Source organism: Suricata suricatta, chromosome 17 (assembly GCF_006229205.1).
Source record: "Suricata suricatta isolate VVHF042 chromosome 17, meerkat_22Aug2017_6uvM2_HiC, whole genome shotgun sequence".
Taxonomy (NCBI): Eukaryota; Metazoa; Chordata; class Mammalia; order Carnivora; family Herpestidae; genus Suricata; species Suricata suricatta.
In genome coordinates, this window is record NC_043716.1 from 16,345,340 (window position 1) to 16,360,080 (window position 14,741).

At 42.5% G+C, this 14,741-nt stretch overlaps 1 protein-coding gene and 1 pseudogene across 1 annotated transcript in view; one reads left to right on the forward strand and one right to left on the reverse strand.

The window, feature by feature from the left end:
- Positions 1-6,711: 6,711 nt before the first annotated feature.
- LOC115282787 lies at positions 6,712-7,719 on the reverse strand (annotated as a pseudogene).
- Positions 7,720-13,304: 5,585 nt separating this feature from the next.
- The window catches only part of NUFIP2 (nuclear FMR1 interacting protein 2), a 22,022-nt gene continuing 20,585 nt past the window's right edge, over positions 13,305-14,741 (forward strand). The window contains exon 1 of the mRNA XM_029926795.1: positions 13,305-13,697. Within this exon, the coding sequence (XP_029782655.1) occupies positions 13,415-13,697 (283 nt within the window). The 5' untranslated portion in view covers positions 13,305-13,414. The remainder of the gene's footprint in view (positions 13,698-14,741) is intronic.

A 14,741-nucleotide genomic window follows, 5' to 3' on the forward strand; every position in this document is an offset into this window, starting at 1 on the left:
TTAAAACGAGGAGATTTAGAAGTCTTGTCCTCATAAAGCCATTTTATTAAAGAAACTACAAAATAATATTTTTTCTGTATGTGGAGAGGGTGATAAAAATGCTCAAGACTCATAATTGTATGTAGTTTTGAAATTTTTAGTAAAGGGTCTCAAACCCCATGTGGGAGTCAGTAGAATGGCATCTGATGAGAATGATAGGTAATTGCACTTGTGGCTTTGAACAAAGTATTTGAACGTCAGGTTCTCTAATCTCAGATCTTCTTACGTCATAGTGTGACAGGGAAAGCACCAGAAAAAAACAAATGTGGAATGAACTGTTCAAAGACAGACACTAAGGAAGTCTGATTTTTTGCTACTGTTTGAAAGCTATTATATCCAGCTAGCCCAAAGAGTGTCTGCTGGAGGAATAGCAAATGAGAACTGGTGGCTGGGAAGCCCAGATGTGCAAAGCATCTCTGAATATAGCTGGGAAGGAACACTGCTTTGGACGCTGTCATGGGGTGTGAGACCCAAGAGAGTGGTAAACTTGGACCCACTTTTCTATTAGGTCAAGTTATGATTCAAGACTTATCTGAAATTGTTTGCCTTTCCTTTTCATGAAAATGAAGGCCTCTGGGTAGGTGAATCATGCCTTAATAAACAACTTTAGTACTTCTGGCCAGAATAGACAGCGCATGTCTATCTTTCTGAGATGATTTGGAAATTGCAGAAGGAAACATCACTACAGTCACCTCAGACGCTTAAAGAAAATATCTTGTTGCCCCAGGCAAAACTTTCCAGTTTCTACCTCTTTAGACTATTAATTCTTTCTGTATTTTATGATTCAATTTCTTTTTAAGTTTTTTTAAAATGTTTATTTTTGAGAGAGGGAGAAAGAGAGAGAGACAGAGTGTGAGTTGGGGAATAGCAGAGAGAGAGGGAGACACAGAATCTGAAGCAGATTCCAGGCTCTGAGCTGTCATGGCTCTAACCCACAAACCACGAGATCATGACCTGAGCCAAAGTTGGACGCTTAACTGACTGAGCCACTCAGGTGCCCATATTTTTTTAATTTTAAAAATTGTGTTTACATATTTGTTTTTTGAGAGAAAGCAAGCTGGACACAGGTAGGAAGAGAGGGACAGAGAAATCCCAAGTAGACTCCGTGCTGTCCACATAGAACACGATGCAGGGCTCGAACTCACGAACTGAGATCATGACCTCAGCCAAAACCAAGAGTCAGAAGCTTAACCCACTGAGCCACCCAGGCACCCCCCCTTTTTTTCTAATCAAGTATTTTTAATAGTTTATTGTCAAATTGTTTTCCATATAACACCCAGTGCTTCTCCCCACAAGTGCTCCCCACCATGACCATCACCCCCTCCCTCCATCCCCCTCCCCCTTCAGTCCATGGTTCGTTTTCAGTATTCAGTAGTCTCCCTTGATTGGGATAAGGTGCCATGAAGGAAATGTATGGGGTAAAGTAAACACAAATAAGAGTGGAAGAGGAAAGATCTGTTTAAATACGCCAGGAAGGGAATTTGAAGTGATGTTGACATTAAGTTTTAAAATTAAAAAGAACCTGTTATGGGAAAAACTGGAAGAGAAATAATTACACCAGAAGAAACAATGTGCTGAGCTTCTCGACTTGTGCAAAGAACTGAAAGGCACAATGGATAGTGAACACGGTGCTTGAGCAGAGAATGATATAGCATGAGTTTGGAGAGAAACGCCATGATTGGATTTATATGTTAAGATTACCCCACCTATTTTGCTAAGAATGGAAGTAGAGAGACCAGTAGCTTAGACTAGGAAGTAGTGGAGATGGAAAGAAGTAAATGCAACTCAAATATATTTGTAGGCAGAGCTCATAGGACTTGTGAATGATCTAACTGTGAAGGATTAGAGAAAGAGAGGAGTCAAAGAAGATATCTGGTTTTCTGGACTAAGCCTCTGGTGAATGGCAGTGTCATTACAGAGAGAGAAGTTCAGAGAGAAAGGTGTTTGAAAGAAAAAACAAGAGTTTGCTTTTGGACATGATACATTTAAAATGCCTGTGGTATAACAAAGAAGATATAACAAGTAGGCAGTTGTGTGTGTGGAGCTCAGGGGAGAGCGCTGAGGCCACACATTAGGAATAACCCTGTAGGGATAATATTTGAGTCTTGAGATGGGTGAGATCTCCTAGGAAGACAGTATAAAGAAAGAAGAAAAGAGAGCCAAAGATTAAGCCTGGAGAACTAGCCAGGTGAATAGTTTGCTACTCAAAGAAATATGGAAGGAGATTAAGAGGCGCGCGTGGGTTGAAGAAGAAATGGATGCTTTATCTGTGGAACTTGATATGTTTGGAGTACTGACTGGATTCTTGTCATTTCTAGTGTGCCGCTGGGACAAAATGTATAGGTCCCCTTCATGATGTTAATGCTGTATTTGTATCTTACTCTATGATTCAGTCTTATGATAGCTCTGTGAATTTTCAGAATAAAACATTCCTAATCATGTCCGAATTAGAGTTTGGAAAACTGTACTAAGATCCATGATGCTGCAGCTGTTTCTGAATTATGGAGATAAACAGTTCTCTATGTCACCAGTCTTAGACAAGTGGCTATTTCTTATTAGTAATGAGCACGAGATGAAGAAAGAATAATTTGTTCAACGCTTAGCGAGTGCACTTTACTGGCAGCCCATGAACTGGGGAGAATGCAGTGATACCACACATATATTGAGCACCTACCAATGTGTTAGGCTCTGGGGGTAACTCAAAGAATAAGACACACAGGAGTTGGGACTTCCAGACTAATAAAGGAGGTGAAAAAAATTAATCTACAAATAAAATAACTACAGAGTGTGGCAAGTGCTATGAAAGGCACAAATGTAGGAAATAAGTGGGAGGTGGCACTTTGAGTCTAGATATTTAGGAGAGATGTTCCTTGAGCAGGTGACATTTACTTAAGTTGATTCCTAAGTCAGTCATACCAAGATGAGGGGGCGTGGCTGGCCACTGATGATCCACCAAATTGTTTTATGCAGTGCTTGGTCCTGAAAAGGTAAGGCAGGCTGAATAGCTCATACTGAAATATTCAATGGTGGCCCACATTGAGAGTAGGGGACTATTGGGAGTGGGCTGCTCCCATGGGGAGTATTTTATCACTGGCCTAGTTTAAAATTGCCTGCACATAGTAATAATAAAAAGTAGACTGCCATTTAGTCAGTTTTACTATTATTTGAAAATTCTTTACAGACAATGCCCCTGTTGTGGGATGAATGGTTGCCTACAAAAAGATGTGTCCATGACTTAATCCTTGGAACCTATGAATAGCATCTTATATGGTAAAAGAGTAAATATTACCTGGGGTACCTGGGTGGCTCAGTGGGTTAAGTGGCAGACTTGGGCTTAGGTCATGATCTTGTGGCCCGTGAGTTCAAGCCCTGTGTCGGGCTCTGTGCTGACAGCTCAGAGCATGGAGCCTGCTTCACATTCTGTGTCTCCTTCTCTCTCTGCTCTTCCCCTGCTCACGCTCTGTCACTCTGTCTCTAAAAGAAAAAGAAAAAGTAAATATTACCTTATGTGAAAAGATAGGATTGAGGATTTTGAAAGTGTATATCAGATTATCTTTTAGTTAAGCTGAAGGCAGATATTAGATTGAGAAATTAAATTCCCCAGTTCTTAAGGTAAATAGGTGTGTGTGTATGTGTATATATATGTGTGTATATATATGTGTATACACATATATATTTAAATGTTTATTTAAAAAAATTTTTTTTAATTTATTTTTGAGAGACAGAGAGAGACAGCACGAGCAGGGGAGGGTCAGAGAGAGAGGGAGACACAGAATCTGAAGCAGGCTTCAGGCTCTGAGCTAGCTGTCAGCACAGAGCCGGACGCGGGGCTGGAACCCATGAACTGTGAGATGATGACGTGAGCCAAAGCCAGACACCTAACCGACTGAACTACCCAGGCTCCCCTAAATGTTTATTTTTGAAAGAGAAAGAGAACATACATGCATGAGATGGGTAGGGGCAGAGAGAAAGGGGGACAGAGGGTCCGAACTGGGCTTTGCACTGAAATTTCGCAGACAGTGCAATGTGGGGGTTAAACTCACAAACTGAGATCGTGACGTGAACAAATGACAAAATTCAAGTGGTTAAGAATATTTAGTAATTTACAAAGTATTGACCCAAAACTGGTAACCAGGCCCAGGACTATAGTCCTGTCTTGAGAGGGCCCACATAAGCTGTCAGGAGACCTCCCTGTAAAACAGGAATGCAAATATAAAATGCCCTTACAGGCCAGGCAGGTAACTTAACTTGGGTTGAGTTACTTGGGTGTCAGCAAACTCAGCTATAAGAAACATTTCTCCCAACACAGCATCGAATTCTAGTGATAGCTCTATTAAAATATACCTAGGGGCCCCTGGGTGGCTTGGTTGGTTGGGCATCTGACTCTTGGTTTCCGCTCAGGTCATGATCTCACAGTTCGTGAGATGGAGCCCTGTACATCAGGTTCTACACTAACAGTGCAGAGCTTGCTTGGGATTCTCTCTCCACCCTGCCTCTCCTGCTCTCTCTCTCAAAATAAATAAACTTTAAAAAAAAGAATATTTACTAATATAATAAATAATGAGGAACTTGTATGGGTATTGGTGTACCTTCTCACCTTAAAGGCAAGTCATATATGAGATTATATCCAGAATATAGATAGGTAATGACATCAAAGCAAGCAGAATAAGTTTGATGAATGTCTTTATCTCTACAGTAGGCAGCCTCTGAGATGATCTTCGATGAGAGTGTGGTATTCATACCCTCCTGTGTTCCTCCTACCTTGTGTGTAGGTTGAACTCACGTTGAATAAAGAAAACGAAGCAGAAGTGATGGGATGTCCCTTCTGAGAATGGGATACAAAAAGACTAGCTTCATCTTGAGGATTCCCTCTTGTTCTATTGTTGATTCTTTTAATTTACTTATTTATTTATTTAAAGTTTTTTATTTAAAAAAATTTTAATGTTTATTTATTTTTGAGAGAGAGAGAGACAGAGAGAGACAGAGAGAGAGAGAGCATGAGTGGGGAAGGGGCAGAGAGAAAGAGAGACAGTGAATTTGAAGCAGGCTCCAGACTCTGAACCACCAACACAGAGCTGGATACGGGGCTTGAACTCACAGACCATGAGATCATGACCTGAGTTGAAGTCGGTCACTTAACTGACTCAGCCACCCAGGCACCCCTAAAGTTTTTTATTTTTGAGACAGAGAGGCAGAGCCTGAGTTGGAGAGGGACTGAGAGAGAGGTAACACAGAATCCCAAGCAGCTCCAGGCTCTGAGCTGTCAGCACAGAGCCCAACATGGGGCTCCAACTCACAGACCACGAGTTCATGACCTGGGCTGAAGTCACATGCTTAACCGACTGAGCCACCCAGGCACCCTTTATTGTTGATTCTGAGGGAAGACAATTGCTCTGTCGTGGGCTCCCTATGGGAGGCCTCCAGTCAACAGCCAATGAGGAACTGAGGTCCTCAGTCCAACACTTACTAAAGAACTGATTCCTACCAAGAACCACATAAGTGAGCTTGGAAGCAGAACCACCCAGCGATTTCACAAGAGACCTTGAGCCAGCGCCCAGCTAAGCAGCACCTGGATTCCTGACCCTCAGAAATGATGAGATAATAAATGCTTGTTTTAAGATGACTAGGTTTTGGGTAAATTGTTACACAGAAATATGTAACTAACACAATATCAATCATATAACTTCTGAAATACTAATTTTAAAACACCAAAAGAGAATGGGGCGTGGGGAATAAAAGTAATATGTTGTAGTTTTCATGTCTATCCTATTTATTTTTCATAACTTCTTAGATATTATAATCACATTGACTAGATTTCCTATTAGTGGTTAATTTCATCCAGTTTATGCAGTCTTTTTTTTTTAATGTTTTATTTATTTTTGATACAGAAGAGACAGAGCATGAGAGGGGGAGGGTCAGAGAGAGGGAGACACAGAATCTGAAACAGGCTCCAGTCTCTGAGCTAGCTGTCAGCACAGAGCCTGACGTGGGGCTCGAACCCACGAATGTGAGATCTGACCTGAGCCAAAGTCGGAGGCTTAACCGACTGAGCCACCCAGGTGCCCCTATGCAGAGTCTTACCAGTTGTTGTTTTTTTTTTTTTTCAGGGAGTGACCTTTTATACAACTTGGATGCATCTAATTACGGACTCCAACAAACTGAGTATACTACTGACAATGGAAGATTTATTGATTCATTCAAACTTAAATTCATTTCATTTACTGGAGACTCAAAAAGGAACCCAAAATGGCATATCAATTCTCATGGTCTTTTTTGAGGGGATTAATGTTCACAGGGTAGTTGGATGTTGAACTCATTAATTTTTTAAAAATGCTTTCTTCTTTTTACAAAAGGAATAAATGCTCAGCATACAACATTTAGAGAAAAAAGCGAAGCAAAAGAGAAGAAAATGAAAGCCAACTCTGAGTCTGCTGCTCATAGAGGACTGCTATTGAGACTGAATATACTATTGCTTTTAGTTGATAGCATTTGCCTACCCATTTTTAAACATTACTATTAAGACTTTTGTATCCCTTAAAAGTCTGAATTTAATTTTCTTAAACAATTTTTTTAAGTAAGGCTCCACACTCAATGTGGGTCTTGAACTCAGGACCCTGAGATCAAGAGTCAAATGCTCTATGAACTAAGCCAGGTGTCCCAAAAGTCTGAATTTTAAATAGTTTCTTGGACTGGTGGCTTATTGCTATCAGCTTGTTCAACTTCAGCATCTGTCTCATCCAAAGTAGCTTTTTCAGAACTACTACCTTCATTATGAAGCCCCATGAGTTTTCCCAGTACAAATTTAGGGTTTTCAACATCTTCACTTTTCTAACAAACATATCATGAAGCAGAGAAAATGATTGGGAAGCCTTTTCTATGTCTTTTCCAATGCTGTCTGGAATAAATTTTTTTTGAGTTTATTTATTTATTTGGAGAGAGAAAAACAGACTACACAAGCAGAGGAGGGGCAGAGACAGAGAGGGAGAGAGAGAATCCCAAGCAAGCTCTGTGCTGTCAGCACAGAGCCGGATGTGGGGCTCGAACTCACCAACTGCAAGATTATAACTGAGCCAAAGTCAAGAGCTAGACACCTAACTGACTAAGCCACACAGGTGCCCATGGAATCAATTTATTAACCACTTTTTTCAAGTCATTTGTCTGCACCTCTTAGGTCACGATTTCCATCACCTTCTTCTGGATTTAGCAAACCTACCGGTGCTTAGCAGGAGAAATCTTCCAAATCTGATTATTGAGTTTTTAAATAAAGCCAACAAGCAATTGACAGAGAAAATAACCTACGGTAGTCTTGACATCGACCTGGGCTTCAATTATGGTCTGCCATGTTTTGACCATGGAGCACATTTGGTGCAGGTAAAATCCATGTCATGGAAGCTAGGCAGTTTCTGCCCTGAACATTCTCAGTAATTAGCTTGGATATTCTAAATGCAACTTCATCATTCTGCAGATCAGCAAGACTTACTTCAAAAACTCGACCCTTGAGGCCATCAAATGCAATTTTCATTCCCTGAGTTCTCAAGACTAGTGTTTTTTATTTCTTATATTGAACACAGCTGGTGCTTTCACAGCATACCAATATTTCTAGAAAATGGATTAGCCACTTTCTTCTTGGCAACCTTTTTGCTTGCCTTTCTTAAAGTGCTTATTCTTGCCCACCACCATGGTTGCTGCTCAGAGAGCCAAAAGGACGATTTGCCTATCCTTTCAAAAATTGGGGAGGGGTGCCTGGGTGGCTCAGTCGGTTAGGCCTCTGACTTCGGCTCAGGTCAGATCTCACGTTCATGGGTTCGAGCCCCGTGTCAGGCTCTGTGCTGACGGCTAGCTCAGAGCCTGGAGCCTGCTTCTGGTTCTGTGTCCTTCTCTCTCTGCCCCTTCCCCTCTCATGCTCTGTCTCTCTCTGTATCAAAAATAAATAAACCATTAAAAAAAAAAAAAGCTGGGGAAATACTCTATTCTTGGTTAACTTGCTAATTGGTTTCTCTGAAATTCAGTTTCTTTAATGAAATACTTCTGAGAGGTTACCTTTATATATAGAATATTTAATAATTTAGTATCACTAACATTTAATATATAGTACCACTTATTAATATTATAAACACTATACTCAACAACTTTGTATTATCTTATTTACACTTCACTACACTTTGTGAGTTAGGCACTAATATTACTTCCATTTTTCAGCTGAGTAAACTAAGGCTTAGAGAGGTTAAATAATTTGCCCAAACAAGTTCACTAATCTGAGTTTCAGAATAGGGATCCTTTCTCATTTCTGTCTGACTACAAAACTTATACCACTCTGCTATAGTTTCTCCCTCAAACTTTTCTCATAATACTCTTCATAAAAGCAAAATGTCATTTTTAAAAACTTTCATATTTGGAAAAGTTGTCATATTCCAGTTATTAAAAGACTAACCTAATTTACCCATACCTCTGTTCAATTCCTTTGAAAGTTTTTTGAAGTTAGTGTCTCTAGGCAAAAATATTAAGATCTAAAGGAAATATACATGAATAAAATTCTTTCCCTGCTGAAATAAAACAGTGGATGTTACCAGTGATTTGCCTCATTTTGAAACTGGAACTATCATCAGAGAGCCAATTTCCATTTATATAAAATTATAATACTGTTTCTGATTATAATTTCTGTAAAGTTATAATCAATTGTTACAGTTGAAAAACTCAACTTTTATCAGCTAAATTTCCTGCTTTTATAGTTTTATTATAATGAAATAAAGGGGTGATCTGGGAAGAAAGTGCAGAGATATGATCATGACATGTTAGAGTGGGGAGACATTTGGAGGCCTCTTTGCCCATTCTCCATAATTTACAGAGGAAAAAAACTGAGGTCCAGAGAGTTAATTTCTGTATCTCTTAAGCTGTCATAGTACACAAAATGTAAGATTAAAGGTGTGTAAAAAGTGGTTTCCATTTGACAATGAAGACACACTTGCAAATATATTTAACCATGATGCAAAACTGTGTTAATAAGAGAAATAAATTTAAAAAACAAAACAAGGGGCACCTGGCTGGCTCAGTAGGAGAAGCGTGTGGCTCTTGATCTTGGGGCTCATGAATTTGAGCCCCACATCGGGTGCAGATATTACTTAAATATACAAATAAACTTTAAAACAACAGAATGAGAGGCGCCTGGGTGGCTCACTCGGTTAAGCATCTGATTCTTGATTTTGGCTCAGGTCATGATTTCACCATACGTGAGATGGGGCCCCACATCGGGCTCCACTGCTGACAGCTTGGTGCCTGCTTGGGATTCTTTCTCTCTCTCCTTCTGTCTCTGCCTCCAACCCCCACCCCAACATCTGGCTCACTCTCCCATGCTATTTCAAAATTTAAAAATGAGCTTTTAAACAAAGCAAAATGAAACAAAACAAAGCAAACAACACCCAAATAACAAAAAGCATAATACCTGGTACCTAAGAAGTGCCTAATTGGGGTACCTGGGTGGCCCAGTCAGTTAAGCATCTGTTGATTTTGTTTTAGGTCAGGATATCACAGTTCCTGAGACTGAGCCCTACATCAAGCTCCAAGCTGACAGTGTGGAGCCTGCTTTGGATTCTTTCTTTCCCTCTCTCTTTGCCCTTCCCCTGCTTGTTCACGCTCGCGCTCTCTCGCTCTCTCTCTCTCTCTCTCTCTCTCTCTCTCTCTCAAAGATAAATAGACATTAAAAAATAAAAATAAATAAAGATAATGTTATTATGAAAAGTAGTAACTACATAACAAAACATTTGGAAAATAGAGAAAATGAAAAAAGCATCCATAATTTTACCAGACTCGTTATATTTTCTTGTTGGTTTTTTCCTTAATGCAGATGCTATTTTATTTTTAAAATGCTTGAATTAAGTATACCCAATTATTCTTTTTTTTAATTTTTGTTTTAAAGAGAGAAAGAGTGTTAGCTGGGGAGAAAGGCAGAGGAAGAGAAGGAGAGAATCTTAAGCATGTTCCAAGCTTAGTGTGGAGTCTGGCGCAGGGCTTGAGCCCACAACCCTGGGATCATGATCTGATCCAAAATCAAGAGTCAGATGCTCACTAACTGAGCCACCCAGGAGCCCCCAATTATTCTCTTTTCACAGAGGTTTGATATTGTGGTATTACTATTTTCAAATACTTGGCAAATCTCAAATATATTTCACATAAAACTTTGAGAAAAATCAGGTGGAAGAAAAGGTACATATTCTACTGCTGTATTTCCATACTTTATTTTTTTAGATGTTTATTTATTTTTGAGAGAGAGAGTGCAAGAAGGGGAGGGGCAGTGAAAGAGGGGGATAGAGGATCCCAAGCAGGCTCTGCATGGACAGCAGTGAGCCCGATGTGGGGCTTGAACTCAGGAACCGAACCTTGAGATCATGACCTGGGCTGAAGTCAGACACTCAACCAACTGAACCACCTGATTGCCCCTTCCATACTTATTTTAAAATCTTCATGTTTTTTTTATAAGATTATGATGCTAGCACACATAGAATTTAATATTCTGCATTTTTTCTTACATCATATCACAAGCCTTTCTCATACTACTACATGCTAGTAAGGCAACATTCATAGTAACTAAAGCACCTAAAAGCAAGACTTAATTTTCAAAAATTCATACAACTGTATGTGAAGAAAGTAAGTCAGGCTCAGGTGTGATAAGTCAGAATAAATGTTTTTGGTTTGCCTGCAACCATAATGTAGAAAGAGAAGTTACAACTCAGGAATTCTGGCATTCCAACTAAATGTCTAAGTCAGCCAAAGAATATAAAGCCCTATCAACATAATTCACTTTTATTTCTTCTTTAATAGATGAGAAAGTGGTGGAATATTACTCAATGGCAAAGACTTATCCATTATAATGTTAGTATTGGGGTTTTAGCTCTCAAAATTGGGTAAATGTACTCCCCACCACACCCCCATAGGGGTCTTTCTTCAAAATTGAGCAAGGCCAAGCCAATTCTCACTGTAAAGAACAAGTCAAGAGCTGGTCATGGTTGTCTGGATTCAATGACATATACTGTGGTAAAAAGGCTTTTACCTTTTAATTATGCTTTTGTGTTCACATTCATTAATTTCTGAGCACAAATTTTTCCTTTAAAGCTTCTCTATTCCTTTATTAAATTTTTGTTTATTTTTGAGAGAGAGAGTGAGTGTGCACACGCAAGTGGGAGCGGGACAGAGAGAGAAGAGGACACAGAATCTGAAGCAGGCTCCAGGCTCTGAGTTGTCCATACTGAGCCCGATGCAGGGCTTGAACCCAGGAACGTGAGATCATAACGTGAGCTGAAGTCAGACACTTAACTGACTGGGCCACGCAAGTGCCCCTCTTTATTCCTTTAGTATTGTCCTGCTGTGGGAAATCGAGCCACTTATTTATTTATATTTTAATGTTTATTTATTTTTGAGAGAAAGAGAGAGACAGAGCGTGAGGGAGTAGAAGGGGCAGAGAGAGATGGAGGCAGAGAATCCAAAGTAGGCTCCAGGCCCTTAGCACAGATCCTGACTCAGTGCTGTCAAGCTCAGCTGTGAGATTAGGACCTGAGCCCAAGTCAGATGCTTAACCAAGCCACCCAGTTGCCCCATTATTTAGTTATATTTTTAAGTAATTTCCACACCCATCGTGGGGTTTGAACTCACAACCCCAAGATCAAAAGTTGCATGTTCCAGTTACTGAGCCAGCCAGGTGCCCATCAAGCCACATTTTAAAAACTAAACTATACATGGAGGAAACTATCCATAGGTCCATTGTCAAATGAATGGATTAACAAAATGTGGTATATGCATACAATGGGATGTCAGCACCAAAAAGGAAGGAGAATTTGATCCATTCCACAACAGGGATGAACATCAAAAGACATGTTAAGTGAAATAAGCCAGACACAAGAGGATAAATATTGTATGGTTCCACCTGTGTGAGGTATCACAGACACAGAAAATAAAAAATTGGTTACAAGGGGATGGTGGAGAGGATACTAGGGGAATTGTTGTTTAATGGGTGCAGAGTTTCAGTTTGGGATGTTGAGAAAGTTCTGGTGACAGCCAGTGGTGATGGTGGCACAACAATGTGAATATACCTACTGCCACTGAACTTAAAAATGGTTAAAATGGTAAACGATATACATTTTACGCTAAATTTAAAAAATCCCCTCAAAGAACATATACTGAGAATAGTGTATTATACATATGTACATGTTCAGTTTAAGAAATAATTATAAGGCAAATATATGTATCATCACCATCCAGGTCAAGAAATAAAATATTAACAAAGGGTACCCAAGTGCCTCTCCCCAACAAAACCTTTTTCTTCCTTCCTGAGTAATCACTGTAATAATGTTCCAGACTAACATTTGCTTTTAAAAAATAAGGCTGTGATGTGATAATGCAGGATAAATTAAATCAACATCACAAAAGCCATAGAGTATTTTTTAAATGCCAATATTTTCCAAACATGCAAGTATTTTTTAATTTAATAACTTTCAAAGTGCCCTTTACCCTGTCTTTCACTCTTGAAACTACATATTCTAAAACTTATCTTGGTTCTACAGTTGATCTCACCTGCAGAGTTGAAAACAACAAAACTACTTCACTATAGATTTTAGATTTTCATTCCTCCCGCTCTCCTTTGCCTCCAACCACAAAGAAACAATGATTTAAACCCTTTGTGCCCTTTTAGAAAATTACACAGATACCCCATTGTGGAACCCTATAATCCCTTCGTGGAAAGGAAGAGATTAGCATATGAATACAAAGCAAAATGAATCCAGAATACAAAATGATCTACGGGATTGTGAAGCTCTTGTATTCTTTTTTAAAAAATGTATTTATTTCCTCTTTTTGTATTGCCCCTTTAGTGGTCTCAGGGTTAATGGAACTGAGCTTTGAGCTTCCCTCTGGTTACCCGGAAAAGGGTAAAAAAAAAAAAAAAGCCAACAGATTCTAGGAGGTGCAGAACCAACAGATGACTCTCAGAGCCAGTGGAATCTGCTACACTCGACGTGAATTTGCTTGCGGGCGAGGAGTGTAGAAAGTGCTGTTCGCAGTCTGCGCGGTGAAGGAGAGAAAGCGACAGAAGCCAGAGCCATAGTGCTGACGTTGAAAGCCCGGCCCTGTGAGGTTGCACAGGGTAAGTGGCGTTGGCCAGGAGGCAGCGGCGAAGGGGAAGGAAAGAGGATTTGGGCTGGGGGCGGGGCCTGCGGCGCAGCGCGTTTCCTGATTGCTGGAGCGCCGCTGCCAATCTCGCAGAATCGCTCGGTTAACCAGTACGCTGGCCAGAAGCGCTCAGATATACTGAGTGTGCCCTGAGAAGCAGTCTCAGATCCTGACGGTGCAGCAGCCCGCAGCCTCAGCCAGGGAGTCCCAGCCGCTTTCAATGGAGGAGAAGCCCGGCCAGCCACAGCCTCAGCACCATCACAGCCACCACCATCCGCACCATCACCCCCAGCAGCAGCAACCGCAGCAGCAACAGCAGCCGCACCACCACCACCATTATTATTTCTACAGCCACAATCACCATCACCACCACCATCACCAGCAACCTCACCAGTACCTGCAGCATGGAGCCGAGGGCAGCCCCAAGGCCCAGCCTAAGGCGCTGAAACATGAGCAGAAACACGCCCTCCAGCAGCACCAGGAAACGCCGAAGAAGAAAACAGGTCTGGGAGGGAGGACGAGTGGGGGAAGGGGAATGGAGGTGGGGGGTAGGGGAGATGGGAGATGGGGGTGGGGCTGGATCTGGATCTGGAAAGCGCGGACGCGGTCCGAGTGTGTGTGTGTGTGTGTGTGTGTGTGTGTGTGTGTGTGTGTGTGTGCGCGCGCGCGCGCGCGCGTGTGTGTGTGTGGCCGTGCCCTGCGGGTCTGGGGAAGCCCCCTTCCATTCTCCCAAAGCCCGGGCTGGGCCGCGGGGTGTGCAGCGCCCTCTCCTTCCCTCAGCATGGGAGAGGCCCAACCAGGCCAGTGTGACCTTCCCGGCCCCCACCCGGCCCCCGCCCGGGCTGGAGGGAGACCCAGAGGGTCTGCCTTGGAAATCTAGCCTCATTATTCCCTTCCCGTTTACCATCGTGAGGCCCTGGAGGAACCTAAATGTGGTGGCTCTGAGTTGGGGTGAACATAGCTCCCCTGCCCCCAAAAAAGCCTTCGGGGTGTTTCTCAAGAAGGCCTAGCTAATCTCGACTCGGATGGTGTCGCCAGACCCTTTTGCAGGCGGCGAGGCGAGGGTAGGTGGGCAGAGTTGAGGAAGTGTCCTCCTTCACCCGCCACCCCAAGCCCACCTGTGGCCTTGGGGTTCCCCGTCCGGGGGGGGGGTGGCCGGGACCCCTCGTCTCTCGGGTCATTTCCACCTCTAGATGCCCCTTTTGGGCACCGGACTCCGCAGTCTGCCCTCGCGGCTCCTCCTGAGGTCGGCGCCCCAGGCCCGCTCCCCCCAAAGCCGGCGCGGCTGGAATGTTCTCTCCTCCTCGCGGGGCCGCTTCCTGTCCGCCATGTTGGAAGCCGATTCCTGTCACCGACTCCGGCCCACTGAGGAGCGGAGGGGGAAGGGTGTCGAGGGGCGCTCGGCGCGGCGGAGCTGGGGGACTCGGGATCCCCACCGGCGGTCGCCTGGCCTCCCCGCATTGCGGGGGCGCAGTCGCCCCGCGGCCGCCCCTCCCCCCGTCGCCGGCCGGGTTGTGTAACCCGGTGGCGGCCGCGCGGCCCCGGGC